The sequence below is a fragment of the Cryptomeria japonica genome, chromosome 6 (genome assembly GCF_030272615.1).
Source record: "Cryptomeria japonica chromosome 6, Sugi_1.0, whole genome shotgun sequence".
Classification (NCBI taxonomy): domain Eukaryota; kingdom Viridiplantae; phylum Streptophyta; class Pinopsida; order Cupressales; family Cupressaceae; genus Cryptomeria; species Cryptomeria japonica.
The window spans coordinates 197,135,476-197,155,967 of record NC_081410.1 but is presented as its reverse complement, the minus strand read 5'-3'; the positions used below and the strand labels follow the sequence as shown (position 1 = coordinate 197,155,967).

General features: G+C 40.7%; 1 protein-coding gene across 4 annotated transcripts in view; it reads right to left on the bottom strand.

The window, feature by feature from the left end:
• LOC131063486 (DNA mismatch repair protein MSH4) overlaps positions 1-20,492 on the bottom strand; it is a 223,565-nt gene that overhangs the window by 10,639 nt on the left and 192,434 nt on the right. For all 4 annotated transcript variants that reach the window (XM_057997313.2, XM_057997312.2, XM_057997315.2 and 1 more), the window contains 2 exons: positions 1,090-1,142; positions 897-995 (listed from right to left, as the gene is read on the bottom strand). In XM_057997313.2, the coding sequence (XP_057853296.2) occupies positions 897-995; positions 1,090-1,142 (152 nt within the window). The remainder of the gene's footprint in view (positions 1-896; positions 996-1,089; positions 1,143-20,492) is intronic.

The following is a 20,492-nucleotide window of genomic DNA, read 5'->3' as shown; positions in this document are numbered from 1 at the left end:
TATGAATGTCTATGGAAAAGTTTTATGTTGCATGAATTCTATCCTTCTTTTAAAGCAGTAGCATTCTTGCATTTCATGAACTATATTGCACTTAAACTATATGACAAAAGACCTTCCACTAAACATTGGAGAAAGCGCAAAAGTTTTGGGTACAAAATTTTAAGTGTTGCTCAAAGCACTTGTAACTGCTTGATTGCTGCGACATCAATTATTTTATTTGGAAATGTAAGGATTCCATTGTTTATCGCTGTTACACTTGGTTATTTTGGCATTTGAGTGTTTCTAAAATTCATGACAGCATTATGGAATGTTACATCTGCTGTTCATAATAGAGTCTTCGATTGATAAAGGGTTTCCTAAGTTTGTTGTTGCTGACTATTGTAGTTTAAGGTTGTCCAAATGGGGACATTACATAACCCAAAACGACCCATCCATGCACTTTTCAATGATGTCCCTTCTTACACAATTTTACTAATCTTCCTCATTTTTTGATTCTTAATTTATCACGTTTCTAAAAAACCAAGAACTTTTATTCACTAATTTTTTAGTAGTTGTGTTCAAATTTTGTATACGTGATTATCGTTAAGAAATTGGTGAGATTTAAACTTGCAAGGGTCTTTGTCATCTTGCCACATTTTCTTATAATGTTCTTTTATGCATAAATTTACTTAAGTTCAATGTTTTTATTTCATTGATCTTGAAACTGATTTTCAACTTTCTTTTTGGGTGCAGACCAGTCATTTTTCTAATTGCTGGATGGATATATGCTCCCTCTTTTAGGTAAAACATATTACAAGGTTAAAAATTATATTGAAGAAACTTGCTACTTTTTGTCAACTCAAATTGTTTAATGATCATTGACTTTATTTTATGCATAAAAGGAGTCACGTAATTACGCTTGAAGTGACAGTAGATATTCACAACAACTCCATGCAATGGCTAGACCATCTAATGAAGAAGTGGCTCGACCAAGTTCATCAATCACAATTAGGCTCCTGTGAACACAAAAATACAAGAAAACTCATTTGACTTCAATAAATTGCTAGTAGAGCCCAAGAGTCACAAAAGGAGTTTTGGATATTAACATACCGAGGAGAAACATTTTGCACAATGAAAGCAGTTTCCTTCATCTCTGTCATAAACTGCAACACAAAATATTGCATTGTATGAGACTTTCTATCACAAAAAATATTTATAATATGGACAAATAATTATGAATGATTTCACAAAGAAAAGAAAAATGTATCCTCTATTCACATGACAAGAATTTAACTTTACAGTATCAAAACATTGCATGATTGCACCATTCTAATTTGCATCATCACTTTGGAAAAGATTTGCAAGTTTATAGAGCCAATAGATATAATCTAGAACTTAGTTTATCAAAGAGTATACAATTATATTGATATTTTATGTTTTGTGATTTTTCAATATGCATTTACTGTATTTATAAATTAAAAGTCAACCATAGATTAACTATATATTAACAAACTTAAATTACTTGCTGAAGCTTGCAGAATGCTACTTTGTTTGGCTATAGTGAACTACATTTCCTTTCTTGTTTTTCCTCCTTCTAAAATATTGGACAATACCTAATACAATCTATAATAAACATATATTAGATGCAAATACTATACCAATCAAATTTAATTCTAGTTTTCCTTGCAAGGAAAAGAGAAAATCCTACTAAAAAAAATTTCTCTTTATTCATTTGTCTAGATGCAAACACCATCGATATTGATATGAGAAATGCAAAGCAAAATAACTATATCATAAAGTAGTAGTAAAACATAGAGATAATGGAAGATGGATGGTACTGAATGATTCCTTTCGACCTATGTAACCTATGTATGCAAGATGATAATAAGAAAGTGACATGGGAATCACACTATATGGAAGGAGATGTTAGTAAGAAACACAACACCATCACAAGGTAACTTTGCAACCTGAGGGGGTAATACTATAACTACTTTGACTTGACACACAAGTAGTAATTAAATGAGGACAAAAATGGACACAAAGTAGTATGAACATCAATCATATGGGTATAAACAAATCTTGAATGCTCAAATTTGTTCCAAGCTTCTTGGGTGATAATTCCATTTTAAACTTCACAACTATGGATGATTAGAGATTTTACAAGACTAGAGAACAGTAGTTTCTTTTTGTCCCAATGCCTTTGTTCAACATATGTATAGTGACTTTCTAAACCAAAGCATTCCAACTAGCAAAAATTCTTTCTTTAATACTAAGCTTCCAATTTAGTTTGCGATTGAGATAAATACTTGAGTATCTATAAGAGTGGACCATCTTCAAAGGTTGAGTGCTGAAGGAAAACTTAATACGAATATTTACTATCAAACAAAGGTTGCTGCAAAATGTTTGAGGAAAAAAAAAAAAATCAGGGACAATAAGGTGTTGGAACACTTAATTGTTTTTCAAGGCCAATCGGCTATTTGGAAAGGAAGACTATATCATCAATACATACAACTCAAAAGACATCACTAAGACCAGAATTGATGAAACCCCTTGGTAGAATCAATTCAAAACTATCATTAACAGAATAAGTTTATCAATCAGGTTTTCATAATGAGCAGTTCACACTTTTCTTCAAAAACAGGATATAAGTATTAAAATAATATTATATCTATTCTATAATGGTCATATTCTATTCTTAGTGGTCGTCTCAGTTGTCCAATTATTTAACTTTTTAGCTTTTTAGTCAACTTATTAGTTTATTTAGTATTTTAAGTGTAACTATTGCTTCTTTTATAAGAATGCATAGTTTGCTTTTTAGTTTTAAGCTTTATTTAGCTTTTTAGCCTTTAGTTTTCACTTAAATGAACCAAAAAGTTAAATGACCATTAATAAAAGAATTAAATATAAGTGACTAAAATGTAATTAAATATTCTAATACCCTCCCTTAATGGTTATTGATTTTTCTCGACAAAAAATCATAAGAGGTTTTTGCTTGATTTTTTCCTCAAAAATTAGGGTTTTGCCGGATGATGTTAGGTGTTTTGCCTCGTGACATTTTGTAGGTTTTCATAATTTTTTCGTGAAAAAATGTTTGAGGGTTTTCACAATTTTTTCCTGAAAAATTGTCCATAGGTTTTCATGATTTTTTCCTCAAAAATTGTTGGTTTTTTTCGATTTTTTCCTCAAAAATCATTTGTAATACGTGAAGTTCGCATGGGATTTTGTGATTCACAATGTTCTTAGGGTTTGACGGTTTTTTCCACAAAAATCGTGCTTTGTTGCAGTTAGTTTTGGTTCACACTACTAGGGTGAACATTTGCAACCATGGTATCTTGCAATATGTTTTGGAGTTGCTGGAGCAAACAGTGCTCAGTACTCTTCTACAAAAGGGTTTGCCGATTTTTCCTCAAAATCATAGTTTAAGGCTTCAGTAATTCGCGTGTGCCAAATCTCTAATTCGTGTGTGAGGATAACATCAGCTTGGATAGCTTCTAGTACTCTTGGTCATTTACATTCTAAAGATCCTAGAAGGTCTCCGTAGTAGCAGAGTATTCTTTGCATTTGTGATCAAAAGACCTATAGTGTTGTCACGAAAACTTGCACCCTTGCTGAGCTATCAACTCAGCAACCTTGTAAAACATGGAAACAACCCCAAAGTGTGGGACCTTGCATAAGGGGGTTGAATCTCCGGAGAAGGCTGGCTTCCTTCTCCATCCAGGTGCAGGTGTTGAACCAACTCAACACTCCAAATCTTACTTTTAAACCTATCCCAACAACTTGAAGAGGAAAAGGGGAGAGAGAAATGCTTAAAATGAAAGGAGGTGATGCACCAAGATAAGAGATGTTTCTCTCCCCACTCGAAATGGCACAAAGAATCAATTGAAATACTAAGAAGATGTACAAACTTCAGTTGCATGAATGACCTCAACACATGTATGGAGTTTAGAACTTGTTGAATGTTAAGAGGGGAGAAGGTTTCCCACAAGTCACACCCAGAAACAGGTTAACACAACATATATGTGAAAGAAAGCCACAAACATACACTTACAATGAAGTTAAGAGAACATACACAACATGCATAAGTTGAAGTAAGGCAAGAATAATGATTTCAATTCATTATAAGGCCAATGGCCAAACTTACAGTTGCAGAAATGCAAGATAAATACAAGTCTTCAAGAGAAGTGAAAGAGCATAGGAAAGCTCAAGCCAACAGGGAGAGAACCCTTTACAATGAGGCTTAACAACCTTTATATAGAAAACTGGTCGTAGAGGAGAGACCATTGGTCAAGGAAGAGAAGCCTTGACCCTTGTGTGTGCAGGGAAATGTCAGTCAGAGAATGCAGGGAAGTGCATGCACCTGGCATTGTGTACATGCAAGCAACCCGACCATACCCTAACAACACAATCCCAAGAAGAAAGGTACTTTTAGAAGGTGGATTGCCTAACATTCCAAAGTCAAAGCATGCATGCACGACATAAGTAACCACAAATAAGCATGGCCTTGTACTCCACCTGATGGAAATCCTGCAAAAATCATTAAATGTGCCCTTGTAGCTCCATGAAAGGTGTACAAGTCGCAACTACTAGTTGGAATCCCATGTTGGTGGAGCATTAAGAGCTTTGAGTGTTGATCACGCCATTTGGAAGTGTTGCAAGCCGGAAGTTGGAAGACTTGGGAAACTTGGGCTTCCAGAATTGGGAAGACTTCAGAAACCTGGGATTCCGGAGTTGGGAAGACTTAGGATTTGGGATTTTGGGATTTCGGGATTTTGGGATTCCGAAGAAGGGAAGGGCAAGGGCTTGGCGATTTCGGGATTCCGCGGTAGAGGACTTAGAAATTTGGGAACTTCGGGGTTCCAGAGTTTCGAGGATGAGGACTTAGGAACTTGGGAACCTGGGGGTTCTGGAGTTCTGGGGTTGAAGACTTGGGAACTTGGGAACTTCGGGGTTGAGGAGTTTCGGGGTTGAGGACTTAGGAACTTGGAAACCTGGGGGTTTCGGAGTTCCGGGGTTGAGGACTTAGGAACTTGGAAACATGGGAGTTCCGGAGTTCCGGGGTTGAGGACTTAGGAACTTGGGAACTGTTGGTGTCTGTTTTATCATCTACCAAACATTAGGATAGGATACCTGAAGGTATTCTATCCTCTCCTGAAAAATCACTACTAATTCAGAGGTCTATATGTGCGAACAAGCGACTTTAGTAGAATAGCTTCTTGGGTAGTGTCCCCAACTTGGGCAGACTTCTATCACTCCTCCTCCTTAGCCTCCCAACCTTGGCGGACTTTGGAGGGCTCTCCACCTTGGCAGACTTTAGGCTAGGCTCCCACATTGGCGGACTTCAAACCCATCCCCTAAGCGGACTTCAAGCAACCTCCCCTTGGGCGGACTTTGGAGGGCTCTCCACCTTGGGCGGACTTTGGTGTTAGCTCCCCCATGACCTCTCTTGCCTTGGGCGGACTTTGGTGAGTGCTCCCACATGACCTCTCCAGCCTTGGGCGGACTTTAGAAGGCTCTCCACCTTGGATGGACTTTAAGCATAGCTCCTACATAACCCTCCTAGCCTATGGCGGACTTTAGAATGTTGGCCACCTTGGCCTCTTTAAACTTGGCACCTCCTACCTTGCTCTCTTACTTTGGCGGACTTGGGGGAGGGCTCCATTATGACCTCCATTGTTGATGTTACTTGGCTAAGGCATTGGGGTGGACTTTGAAGTTAGCTCCCACATGTCCCCTTTTACCTTGGCGGACTTTGGACTTGGCACCCACATGACCCCTTTAGCCTTGGTGGACTTTAGACAAGGCTTCTCCATCACTTGGCATGCTTGGGCGGACTTTAAAGAGTGCTCCCACCTTGGGCGGACTTTGAGGCACTTTCCACATGCTTGGGCGGACTTTGAAGAGTGCTCCCACATGCTTGGGCGGACTTTGAGGCGTGCTCCCACATGACCTCCCAACCCATGGCGGACTTCTGGCTTGGCACCCATGTGACCTCCCAAAGGCATGACGGACTTTGAGGTGAGCACCCACACAGCCTTCTAAGGCATGGCAGACTTCAGGCAAGGCTCCTTCATGGCCTCTCTTGCATCGTGGTGGGGTTTGAACCTGCAAAAATACTTCAAAAACCTTTGTTAGCCAGACTTAGCATAATTTTCAGAGAAACCTCAAAATTTCACAGTTTAATCTAATTTAACTGGATTAACTTGAAATTTGAAATCCATGCTTAGGTGGATCATCTGAAGCAACAAAAAGCCTAAAATCTAGGGATTTAGCTTTTTAGATCGAAACTTGGAATTTTCAAGTTCCGGTCGAAGCTAGTCAGTGGTACAAGTGTAAACCCTAGGTTTGCATCCCGAAAAAGCAAAAAGCCTAAAATCTAGGGATTTAGCTTTTTTAGGTCAAAACTTGGAATTTTTGAGTTCTGGTCGAAGCTGGTAAGTGGTACAAGTGTAAACCCTAGGTTTGCATCCCGAAAAAGCAAAAAGCCTAAAATCTAGGGATTTAGCTTTTTTGGGTCAAAACTTGGAATTTTCGAGTTCCGGTCGAAGCTGGTCAGTGGTACAAATGTAAACCCTAGGTTTGCATCCCGAAAAAGCTAAAAGCCTAAAATCTAGGGATTTAGCTTTTTTAGGTCAAAACTTTGAATTTTCGAGTTCCGGTCGAAGCAGGTCAGTGGTGCAAGTGTAAACCCTAGGTTCCCATTCCGAAAAAGTAAAAAGCAGACATCCCTAAAAAATAGGGAAAACTTTCTAAAAATAGAAAGTTGTCCAAATTTGTCCAAATCAATTGCGATCTTCGTCCTTTGGCCTCTCTAAGCACTCTGGTGGTGTTCACACTTCGGAATCACATAACTTGCAAAAACTAACTTTCAATCGTCAGGACCTGAAATGCTCTGAACTGGACAAGGCTTGGTGAAACTGCAGCAAAAGGTCACAGGACGCTAACAAAACCGTAGAAAGAAGGAAAATCAGAGGGTCCCCAGTAGCAATGGGCCGATGTGTGGGAAAAGGTCACAACATCTGGCGACTCCACGAGAGGAATGTTCCTGAATATTCCTAGGATAAAACCCATTCTAAACATTTAGAATCAAAAATTAATTATAACTAACTTACCTGCCGGCTTGGAAGGGCATTCAAAAAGGAAAGAGGAATCCTCAGTTGCATCAAGATCTTTCATCCTTCAATTATAAGTGTGTGCCAAATGCATTCCTTCCCGTCTCTTAAGATCATTATGACCCTTTGGTTCCATCATGGCAAGTTGCATAATTTTAAGTGCTTTGCCTTACTCCAAAAGCATCCCTGGATAGAGCCTCGCTGCCAGCGAGCGTCCATAGCCCCGGTGAGGTTATCTCTATAATCTCACGAAGATTGCTCTACTTCCGGCGATTTATACTTTGATTTGAAGGATACACCTATAGAGATTTCCGCACACCCCAAACGCCAAGTGTTTTGATTTTCTTTTCTTTTCTTTTATTCTTTCTTGATATTCTTTTTTCTTTTTCTTTTTCTTTTCTTTTCACATATTTCCACACTTTGGCGTGTAAGTAATGAAGCTTACTACGGGCTTGAGTATTATAGTGGCGCTGAAGTAAGACTTTTGACGAATTTCCTTATGTTCTCTTGCCATAACTTCACCGTGGGAGGTCCAAAATGACTCAGAGGATTCTTAAAGTGTACAAGATATAATGACTAAAAGACTCAGTGTCGAGATACAACTGATGATTCCCTTTCTAGTCAAATGCTCGTCCCAACTTCGAGATACTTTAGAAGCAATTAATCTAAAATTTTAAAAGCTCTTCATAAATATTCATCAAAGGAATACCCCGAACATAGCTTAGCGGGGTCATACCAATGTGTGCATGTTAAGCAACATTGCCTTCTCACCAAAGGGAATCCTCCTTTATTACTAAACTAATGCACGCGGAAGCAAGCGAAAGCAAAACAGCTAAGCTAACAAAGCAATCTAAACTAAGGAAATAAAAACAACTAAACGAGACACACAACCAAAGCAAAACTACCCTAGCTATGTACAAACAAATTCCACCATGGAACTCAAGGCATGAAATAATGTTTCAGGAATTGCCCATTAACGGGCAAAGGAATGTCATCACCTGTCAAAGTCTTTAACCTGAAAGCGTTCTCTCCCAGTATCTTGGCAATTTGGTATGGTCCCTTCCATAAGCAATCGAACTTGTCATGATCCCCTTTTCGTTCGTGGGGTTTATCCCAATACAGGACCAGATCCGAGATCTTGAATGCTTTCGTAGTGGCTCGTCTGTCAAACCATCTTTTGACTGTCCCTTGGTACTTGGCAAACTTTTCCAGGGCTTGATCTCTTTGTTCTTCTAGAAAAAGCAGTTGGGAGAGACGAATTTGGACTCGCTCTTCTGGATCCAAAAATTCTTGCATGAACTTTAGAGTCAGGATCCTTAGTTGAATAGGGAAAATCGGGTCCTGTCCGTAGACCAGGTGGTATGGGGAAGTGCCTAGAGATTTCTTAGCTCTCGTTCTGTCTGCCCATAGAGCAAACCTCAATTGTGTATGCCAATCTCTTGGGTTCTTATCAAGCAACTTCTTGATCACATTGAGCAAATTTTTGTTGGTTGACTCTGCCAGTCCATTACCTTGGGGGTAATAATTCGATGAGAATTTCAAAGTGATGCCATAATCGAATGCCCAGTTGGAAAACTTTAGAGAAGTGAAGGCGGAGCCATTATCGCACACTAGAGCATGAGGGCATCCAAATCTGGTGATAATGTTCTCTTCAAGGAACTTGATTACTGTGTCTGTCGTATAGTTCTTCAATGCTTGAGCTTCAGACCACTGGGTGCAGTAATCGGTTGCTGTCAGGATGTACTTGTGCTGCGCGGATGACGGTGGGTTTATTGCTCCAATAAAATCTAACCCCCACATGGCGAATGGTCTTACCTCTGTGATTGGTTGCAATGGCATTGCAGGATTCTTTTCTCTAATAGCGACAACTTGACAAATGTGGCATGTCTTTACGTGTTCATAGGCATCCTTAAAAACAGTAGGCCAATAATATCCTGCCCTTAAGATTTGAAAGGCAGTGGCTTGACTCCCTCCGTGGCCTGTTCCAAACTTGGAATGGAAATGTTCTATTATTCTCTTGGCTTCGTCGTATCCAACACATAGAAGGTATATACCTTCATGATTCTTTTTGTAGAGCACTGATCCCTGGAGCATATATCGCTGGCACTTAGTCTGAAGGCTCGTTTCTGTGCAGAATTCATGGGAGCAGGGTATTTGTGGTCTGTTAAATATGACACAATATCATAGTACCATTCTTTCTGAGAGACATCAGTCAAGACATATGTCTGTTGTATTAGTCCAGGTCCTTCGATTGCCATAGTCTGCAATAGAGCCTGCCCTCGGACGAATTTCATTGGTTGTAACTCTACATCATATTCTTGGATGGTGGCCACTTTCCTCGCCTTTCCCCTAGTTTGTTCTGCATCAGGAGTGTTTTAACTGCAACATCAGGTACAATGGCGAAGATCTTACTCCTTAATATATAGTGCCTAAATTTCTTGACAGCCTTCACCAAGGCATAAGCCTGCTTTTCAACACTTGGGTATCTCAACTCTACATCCTTGAGAGGCGAGCTCATAAAGGCTATAGGATGCTCTTCCTTTTCCTCAGTTCGTTGCGTGAGTATTGCGGCGCACGAATGTTCAGATGCAAAGGAATACAAGTAGAATGGCTTAGTGTAGTCTGGACTGACCAAAACTGGCGCGTCGGCTATAGCCAATTTGATTTCTTCAAATGCTTTCTTTAATGATAGTGTCCACTCCATCTTTGCACCCTTTTTCAACATCTCATTTAAAGGTTTTACTATCTCGGCGAAACCGGTGATAAATTTTCTGACAAAATTAATCTTTCCGAAGAAAGACCTCAACTCCTTTTGGTTGGATGGCAAATTGATCCTTGAAATAGCATCAATACGCTCAGGGTCAATCAATATGCCTTTCTCTGTGATCAGGTGTCCTAACAGCTTGCCTTCGGTGACCCCAAATATGCATTTCTTTGGGTTTAAGGAAATCCCATACCTTCGGCATCTTTGGAATATCCTCCTTAGGTCTTTAACGTGACTCTCTCTTTCCTTTGAGAATACAGTAAGATCGTCCATGTAGATGATTATACTCCTCCCAATCAGCTCTCTGAAGGCGATATCCATAGCTCTCTGGAACATAGCTCCAGCGTTGATCAGCCCAAAGGGCATTCTTTTGTAAGCAAATGTTCCCCATTTTGTAGTGAATGCGGTTTTCAATCTATCTTCATATTCCACAAGTACTTGATTATAACCTGAGTATCCGTCTAGAAAGGACATCATCTGTGAACCATTCACAATTTGTAATACTTCGTCGAGGGACGGCAGGGGGTAATTGTCTTTTTCAGAGGCTTTGTTCAAATTTCGGAAATCAACGCACAGTCTAATTTCTCCACTCTTCTTCTTGACTGGGACCAAGTTGGCGACCCACATCGAATGGCGTACTGGAAATATGATCCCTGCTATTAGCAACTTTTTAACTTCTTGGTGTATAAGAGGTTCCAGTAATGGGTTGACTGGTCTCTAGCGTTGCCGGAAAGGTTTACTGTCTCGTTTGAGAGGAATCGTGTGGGTAATGATAGAAGTATCATAGGTCCTTAGGTCCTCGTAACTCCATGCTATGATATCAGAGTATTCTTTTAAGGCTTGAATTATTCCGACCCTTTCTTCTGGTGTACAAATTTTGCCTACGTACACATTTTTGGCATTGTCCTCAGTCCCCATATTTACCTTTTCGAATTGGTCACCATTAGTCTTCTGACCTTTCATCTCATTAATTTGGTCTTGATCATACATTCTTTCCAACTGTATCATTCCTTTAGGGATGAAATTTGTTTTCAAGTTCAAAACTCCGTCATCATCCAATTCTGCTTCTTCTTCTGTTTCCTCCTCATCAATCATTTGGGCTGTAAATATGTCTGAGCTTGTTAAAAATTCTTGGATTTGACCATCGTCTTCGAATACTTGAAAATTTGTGATGTTATCTGGGATTGAGGGATTCAGTGACAACTCTTTGGACAGATGATCCATGTTTCCTATGGTAAGAGGTTCCAGTGAACTGGCTGCTTGAGCTAACGTGTTCGCAATTTGGTTATCTGCTCGCCCTATTGACCGGATGTTGAAGGCGTCAAAGCTTTCCAGAAGATCCCAAACTCTGTTACGGTAATGGGACAGCCTCTTATCATGGCAAACATATTGCTTTCTCACTTGCTTGACCACTATCTCTGAATCACCGTAGGCTTGTACCGTTTTAGCTCCCTTGCTTATGGCGAACAATAATCCATGAACTAGCGACTCATACTCAGCTACATTGTTGGTGCAGGGGAATTGGAGTTGACGAGCTATGAGAAACATCTCCCCGTCAGGATTGGTTAACTTAAAACCAATTCCTGCCCCTTTCTTGGAATAGGATCCGTCAAACCTTAGGATCCATGCTACCTCTTCATATTGAGACCATACTGAAGCTTGCTCTTCCATTTCCTCCTATGGGGGTGGTAGAGTTTGGGTTTCCATGGTATTTTCGTTGAATTCTTCTAATATCTGACTGATCTCACCTTCAACCTCTTGTTCGACTGTACGATAGGATGGTGAAGCTTGTATTTCAAAGGTGCATCTCCGACGATCTTGTAGTTGATCTTCTTCCATATTTATCTCTATATTCTGCTGAGGCTCGGAGAATCCTTGATGGACTTGTCTACTCTCGATGTCACTTCCGGGATCTGCAAATTGCTGTAGCATCCGACGAACCTCTGTGATTGCTTTGTGACATTCTTTACAAGTGAATTTTGAATGAGATGCGTCGTGAACCCGACACCAATTGGTCAGCAATAGCTCATGAATCTTACTCCTCATCTCAGCTCTCCGACACACATTCATCCATATGAATTCTTTGAAACTCTTGAACAATCTTTTCTCTTTATCTGGATCGTCCATCACTGTGAAGTCGGAAAGGTTTACATTGGTTTCCCCTATGGAGGAGGCTTGTAGTGTCAGAATTTCATTCACCCTAGGTGTATAGGACCCTAGGTCTGTTTCAAGGAACAATATCTCGTTATTTTCTCCATATTCTGTAATCATTAGTCTGAGTCTTGGGGTACTATCAATTTTGATTTGATTGGGAACCCCTTTCCATGGCAACCACATGTGAGAGAAGTCAGTGGAAATGTATCCATTCAGTCTTCTGGACCAATCCCTACTTAGCAACATGCCATATCCATCTGGGATGTCTACGACAGAGATATCGATGCAACTTTGCACTTTCGGGTCTGCTGCCAATTGCATGTGGATATTGTTGAGCTCTCCCATCACCGGTACCTCAGTCTTATCTAGTTGTGTGACTTTCTTATTAGTCCTTGCTGAAACAAGTCCTAATTTTTGACAAACGACCAATGGCATTACATTGCTGGAGGCCTTGGAGTCTACTAGGCAATTATGCAACATTTTACCAAATATCCTTACCGACAACAGGAATGGAGCAGGTTCATCTTTCCCTTGGTAGAAAACTACTTGGTTCTTTCCTGGTTCCTCTTCTTGCTCTTTGAAGGAAGAATCCCCTCTGTGTGAGCTTTGTGATAATTCTTTTGCTATAATTTCTTCCTTGAATATGTTTGTGTCCATGAGGACTTCTTCTGGTGTGATGCTTTCTTGGTTTTCAATTGAAGTCTGCATCATGCCTACAAAATTTGGAGATTGTTGTGGGACATCGGATGACACAATATTGGTATTAGCGGGAACATTGACCGTCCCTCTGTGTACGGCATTTGGTTGAGGGATTCTTGGTGCCCCAACTTCAGTAATACTACCAAAGATTGTTTCTCTAATTTCGTGGATTTTCATCAATTCAATCAAAGGCAGACTGAATTTTATCCTTTTGAATTCTTCTAACACAAATGAACTTAGCCTCTTTAATTCCTCCTTAGGGCTGTCTTTTGTCTGGGTGTGAACGGGCCCTAGCTGGGGATCCGTTAGTTGCCTTTGGTCAACTTGATGGGAACTGACAGGTTTTGAACTACTGGGTTGGACATTCTGCTGGTGATATTCAGGAGAATCCCTGGGAGGTGTTGGTGCATTAGTAGCATTGGGATTTGGTGGGGTCTGAAAGTTGTTGGGAGGAATAGATGTGGTTAAAGGCTCATTGTATCGAGCATTCCATTGGTATACACGAGGTTGATTTCCGGACGTTTGTTGGAATGCTTGTACTTCCCTAGTGCCTTCAACTAAAACACTATCATATAATGGGGGGAAGTTATAGTCATTGATGGTGGTTGGTTGGTTCGATACTAATTGGACTTCAGGCTTAACTTGACCTTGTGGCAGTTCCACGGGGCTATTAGCAGACGTAGGTGGGAATCTTTGGCTAGGCTGGTATGATGAACCATTCTGGAATGGGGACCTGACGTTTTCTATGACCAAAGCTTGATCATATCTTGTTACAGGAACAATCTCATACCCAGTTGGCGGGGCTTCTTCTACTCCTGAATTCCTTCTCTCGCTTTGGAAAATGTCTGCTGCTACCTGGAATTCATGGTATTGTAAATCGGAATGCTGATCAGTACTGTGCAGCCTACACCATCCTGATAGTGCAGCTTCTGCTAGGAATACTTTATCTGCGGGACGACTATCTGCAGCAGGTTGGCTATCCAAAGGGGATGGTACAGTACCGTTGTTGGGCCTAGTATTCCATGTTCTCTTCTAGGGAACCTGATTATTGTTTCGAAAATTCTGATTATTCCCTTGGTAGTTCTGATTGTCTCTTTGGAAATTTTGACCGTCTCTTGTATATCCGGAAGAACCTTGTCCTGGATGATTTCCTTGATAATTTCTCTGCATTTGGTTGTTCTGTCCTTTCAAATAGGTTACCTTCGCTGACAGTTTCTTTACTTGATTGATTAATTCCCTCATTTCTTCTTTCTCCTCTGAGGTTCGACTGGAAGTTGTCATGTTTTGGAGATATACCGGCTGCGGCGGTGGTACTTGTGAGATAGGATTTCCAGGGTGAAGAACCAACTGATTACTGGCTATAGGAATTGGGTTCATCACCGGAGTATTTTGAGACAATGCTCTATAGATATTTTGGACTTGTCCTTGTGCAGCGGGATTTCCTAGATAGTTCAAGGGTCCTGTAGCGGCACCTACTTCCAAATCATTGCTGACTAAAATAGCTGAAGCATAAGCTTCTTTGAAATTGGTTGGGGGGGTCCCTTTTGTTTTTACAAACATGGAAGTGAGGCGGCCCAATGCTGCATAGTAAACAGGCAGTGCAGCAACATTATTCAGGTTGTAGGGATCTCTTAGTCTTGTATATGCTTTGTGAAACCTATTATTGAAAGTGCTAATAGGTTCATGTTCTTGTCTTCTTATTTCCACAAACTGTCGATATAATTTAGATGGAGAGATTGGCGATCTGAATTTTTCTAAGAAGATATCTTTCATCTCTTGCCAATTATGAATGGAGTCAGCTGGCAGGTGGATATACCAATGAGAGGCTTCTTCATCAAAGGTGCAAGGAAACAACCTACAAGCCATGTCTTCATGCTGGATATCTCTATTATGCAGGAGATCTTCAAAAATCTTGATATGTTCATCAGCCGAGCGACTTAGGTCACCACTATGAAACCTAGAACAGAAGTGTTTAGGGCTCTTTGGCATTGCATTATAGGCTGTGAAGACCATAGGGGATGCATTGGCCGGACGCCACGCCATTGGGATGTTTGCTGGGGAAATCACTGGCTGAACTTGTTGGACAATTGGTGTAAAGGAGACTGAAGGCGAAGTGCTTGGGACTTGAGGGGAGGGGGTTTGGAATAAATTGGAAATGTCTTCCACCTTTGGTCTATCTTCTTCTGCTTGATTCTCTCCTTTCTCTGGCGAAACTTCTCTTTTTTGTCTAGATCTGGTGGGTCGTTCCAATTCTACGAACTCTTTGGATGAACCTTGTGTTGATCTGAGGATCCTCTGAAATTTATCCGGGGAGAAAGAACTTATGCGATCCAGCATAGCGTTTATTCTTGCTGAGGCAGTCAGGAGCAGGTTCAGGGGCTGGATTAACTTCCTCTTGTTCTCTCTGATTTTGTGTGTTGATGCGGTTAGCAATCTCTTCTTCCTTTTCTAGGATGAAGCACATTCGACACCAGTCAGGATAATTTCTTTTCACAGACCAGGCTAAGCTATATAACTCAATGATGATGTCTTCTTGTTCGTTGTTGAAGCTCAAATCTGGTTGTATTACTGGTTCGGGGTCTCTTCCTGGTTCAGGAGGATTGATGGGCAGACCCATCTCTTACCATGTTAGTGGACTGGGAAGAAAATTGTAGGATTTCTTTCAGAACTTGCTTGTGAAGGGTAGAAATCCTTTGTCTCTCTAGATTTTCTTTGATCACAGTCTCTATTTGTCTTCCTTTTTCTTTTTCCGTGGCAATAACGTGACTTACTTGTCTGAACTGAGAGTAATTTACTTTTGATTTCCAAGCAAGTGCCCGCAATTGATCTGTAATGCAGGACTCATTTAGTCCTTGTTCAGGTTGTTCAAGAGGCAGATTGAATGGGAATTCATGCGGCAATACCATGCTGCCTCATATCTACTATCCAGAATAGGTTACTTTAGCCGGTCCAAACTTGACGATGATCAAGCCCTCCTTCTAGCGCCATTTTATGTTGGTGCATGGGAGGAGGGTAAAGAAAAAGTTGTGGACAACTTCTGCAAGTACAAACTTGAGTTCAGCTGGTGAAGACTTGATAATGATCAAGCCCTCCTTCTAGCGCCATTTTATGTTGCGCTTGAGAGGAGGGTTAAAAAGTCCTTAAAATTACTCCCTCAAGCATAAATTGATAGAATCTAGATGTCAATTGTTCAGCCCTCCTTCTAGCGCCATTTTATGTTGGTGTCTGTTTTATCATCTACCAAACATTAGGATAGGATACCCGAAGGTATTCTATCCTCTCCTAAAAAATCACTACTGATTCCAAGGTCTATATGTGCGAACAAGCGACTTTAGTAGAATAGCTTCTTGGGTAGTGTATGCTGAAATTTCAAGGGGGACTTATGTTTGACAAGTATCTTGAACTGCTGGACTTAGATGGATTTAGCAATTTTAGGCTCTTCTTCTTTTTTTTGGATTTTTTGGGATTTAGACTTTCAAAAGAAAGGGAAAAAGAGATAGGGTTTAGGAAGGCTAATCTAATCCTACGAATTTTGGAGACGGTATCAACTGGGTGCTTTCGAGAAACCAAACCTTGATTCGCCACGCTAGGGACAACTACACAAGGCTGGTGCAATCTTCAATGGGTTGTGCTTATGATCGAGATGTTGGGATGCATAGGGGATGGGCTCAAACTAACTTTGCACAGTAGAATGGAAATCATCCATTTACCAAAAGTATGAGCGGAAATACACCATCAATTGACACTTATCAAATCTTTCATTCAAATTAACAACAATGAAGCAAATCTAAATTATTTCTAACTAAGTGTTGAGGCAATTGAAACCATGCAAATCATTCAAATAATAGAGATTACAAAGCAGCGCACATGCCTCAACACTTAGTTAGAAATAATTTAGATTTGCTTCATATATCATCTGGAAATGACCTTAAGCAACAATACATCAAAAACCTCACACTCTCCAAATGAGAGGAGGTAGGCTTATATAGTTTTCAAGAATAAATGGACGACCGAGATCAAACAGTGATCAAGGGCCCAGATTGAAAGCTACAAACCCTAATTAGGGTTTCCCAAAACTAACTACCCTCGACCAATGAGAAAATTACATTTGGGACACTTGTCCTTCTTGCTAAAAATGAACCATCAATGAAAATAGAAGGTTGTGGCATTGTGAAGTGTGCCCTTCTAGAAGCTTCTGGATAAGTCAAGTTCATCGAATCTGGACATGTTGACTTGGAGTGATCTGATTGGTTGGAAGATGACGAGCCGCCACCTCAACATGTTGAATGTCTTCCTTGAATTTTCCAATTTGTGTCAAGAAATTGTCTAAGTAGGGAAATTTGATTCCTTCTTGTTACCATTTGATTTTGCTTGGGAGCTTGTCTTTTTTTCAATTCCTTCCGGAGATGAAATCCTTCAAGAAGTTGGAAGTTTATTTAATTTTTCCATATTTTCACCAAGTCTGAGAACTTTTCTTTCTTGATGCCTTGAGATTCTTTCAAGTGCCTCGAATTTGGAGAAGAAATCTCTTTGCGAAGTATTTCTCATACTTAGACAAATTTTGTCCCTCTCTATGCTCGGACGAACCTTGCTCATGGTCCCTGTCTTCAATTTTGAATTTGGCTTGAAACTCCGTTTGTGTTTTCAGTGACGATCCTGCCTTCAGCTGCCAATTTATGTTGCATGGGAAGAGGGTTAAAAAGCTCTGGGTAACCCCTTGCAAATATGAAATGATGGGATCAAGCTGTTCAGGCATTCGCTGTGATCATGTCCTTCTTCTCGATACCCTGACATGCCTTCAACATTTCCCATACTTAGCCAAATTTTGGCTATCTTCACGCCCGGATGAACCTTGCCTGTGAACTCCAACTACGATCTCTATGATGATCCTGCTTCTATTTCCTCTTGCGACCTATAAAACCAAAGGAAAATAGTTAGAAATCTATCTTGGATTAAAGAAAATCGAGGCTGCGAATGGCTAAGTGTTTGGAAAATTTCACTTCATTTTCATACTTAGCCATAAAAATCGAATTTTCACCTTAAAACCCTCAGTCTTAAGGCTGGTTGTGGTTACCACCAAGTGTCAAAACTTTCAAAAAAAAAAATTCATACTTAGCCAAAAAAATGATTTTCTTCCTTCAAAATTTTCGAAAAAATCATTTATTAAATTCTGGAAAATATTCAGAAAATTCACAATTTTAATTTCACCTCTGACTTGGATAGAAGTAAGGCTAGAATTTTCTCCAAAATATTCAGAAAATTCAGAAAAGTTTGGATGATTCTTCCTCGTACTAGTTGCCTCTCTAGAAATCTGTAAACCTTTTGCCAAAAATATTATCCAACTTCCAGCAATATCTAGAATTTTCTCCAGATGATCTTCAAACTGACATACTTTACCAAGCTCTCCTTGGTAACTTTGAACTTCTTGGTGTAATAATGAAGTTGATAATGAAGTATTTGTAGACAAGGTTAGATCTTCAAGTAAAACCCCTAAAATCATCCAACTCATACTTCTAATTTAAAAAAAAAACTTTCCATTTTGATTTAAGTTTGAAGATATTCATCAATTCTCCAATATTCCCTTTCAACAAAACTTTCCATTTTGGATTTATTTTGAGGATTTTTAAATAATCCTTAGATATTTTCTTCATTTTGGATTTAATTTTGAAATCTTAGTGGATTTTGTGACATCACTGGCATCTTGTTGATTTTGTTTGACTTTTCAATGCGTAGGTGGACTTTTGAAATTTATCTCCATCTTCTCCGAGGTATGGCGGACTTTGGAGACCTTTCCTCATGGCTCTCTTGAAGGCGAAATTTTTGGCTAAGGCATGGGGCGGACTTAAGCCTTTGCTCCTACATGGTGAAATTTTGGCTAAGGCATGGGGCGGACTTTGAAGGTCTCTCCTCATGGCTCTCCATCAAGGCGAAATTTTGGCTAAGGCATGGGGCGGACTTTGAAGGTCCCTCCTCATAGCTCTCTTTACCCTTGGCGGACTTTAAACTTGGCACCTCCTACCTTGCTCTCTTACTTTGGCGGACTTGGGAGAGGGCTCCTACATGACCTCCATCTTGGGCAGACTTTGGTGGCGGCTCCCATCTTGGGCGGACTTTGGTTGTGTCCCCAACTTGGGCGGACTTCTATCACTCCTCCTCCTTAGCCTCCCAACCTTGGCGGACTTTGGAGGGCTCTCCACCTTGGCAGACTTCAAACCCATCCCCTAAGCGGACTTCAAGCAACCTCCCCTTGGGCGGACTTTGGAAGGCTCTCCACCTTGGGCGGACTTTGGTGTTAGCTCCCCCATGACCTCTCTTGCCTTGGGCGGACTTTGGTGAGTGCTCCCACATGACCTCTCTAGCCTTGGGCGGACTTTAGAAGGCTCTCCACCTTGGGCGGACTTTAAGCATAGCTCCTACATAACCCTCCTAACCTATGGCAGACTTTAGAATGTTGGCCACCTTGGCCTCTTTAAACTTGGCACCTCCTACCTTGCTCTCTTACTTTGGCGGACTTGGGGGAGGGTTCCATCATGACCTCCATTGTTGATGTTACTTGGCTAAGGCATTGGGGTGGACTTTGAAGTTAGCTCCCACATGTCCCCTTTTACCTTGGCGGACTTTGGACTTGGCACCCACATGACCCCTTTAGCCTTGGCGGACTTTAGACAAGGCTTCTCCATCACTTGGCATGCTTGGGCGGACTTTAAAGAGTGCTCCCACCTTGGGCGGACCTTGAGGCGCTTTCCACATGCTTGGGTGGACTTTGAAGAGTGCTCCCACATGCTTGGGCGGACTTTGAGGCGTGCTCCCACATGACCTCCCAACCCATGGCGGACTTCTGGCTTGGCACCCATGTGACCTCCCAAAGGCATGACGGACTTTGAGGTGAGCACCCACACAGCCTTCTAAGGCATGGCGGACTTCAGGCAAGGCTCCTTCATGGCCTCTCTTGCATCGTGGTGGGGTTTGAACCTGCAAAAATACTTCAAAAACCTTTGTTAGCCAGACTTAGCATAATTTTCAGAGAAACTTCAAAATTTCACAGTTTAATCTAATTTAACCGGATTAACTTGAAATTTGAAATCCATGCTTAGGTGGATCATCTGCAGCAGCAAAAAGCCTAAAACCTATGGATTTAGCTTTTTAGATCGAAACTTGGAATTTTCAAGTTCCGGTCGAAGTTGGTCAGTGGTACAAGTGTAAACCCTAGGTTTGCATCCCGAAAAAGCAAAAAGCCTAAAATCTAGGGATTTAGCTTTTTTAGGTCAAAACTTGGAATTTTCGAGTTCCTGTCAAAGCTGGTTAGTGGTACAAGTGTAAACCCTAGGTTTAAATCTCAAAAAAGCAAAAAGCCTAAAATCTAGGGATTTAGCTTTTATAGGTCAAAACTTGGAATTTTCGAGTTCCGGTCGAAGCTAGTCAGTGGTACAAGTGTAAACCCTAGGTTTGCATCCCGAAAAAGCAAAAAGCCTAAAATCTAGGGATTTAGCTTTTTTAGGTCAAAACTTCAAATTTTCGAGTTCTGGTCGAAGAAGGTCAGTGGTGCAAGTGTAAACCCTAGGTTCCCATTCCGAAAAAGCAAAAAGCAGACATCCCTAAAAAATAGGGAAAACTTTCTAAAAAGAGAAAGTTGTCCAAATTCGTCCAAATCAATTGCGATCTTCATCCTTTGGCCTCTCTAAGCACTCCGGTGGTGTTCACACTTCGGAATCACATAACTTGCAAAAACTAACTTTCAATCGTCAGGGCCTGAAATGCCTTGAACTGGACAAGGCTTGGTGAAACTG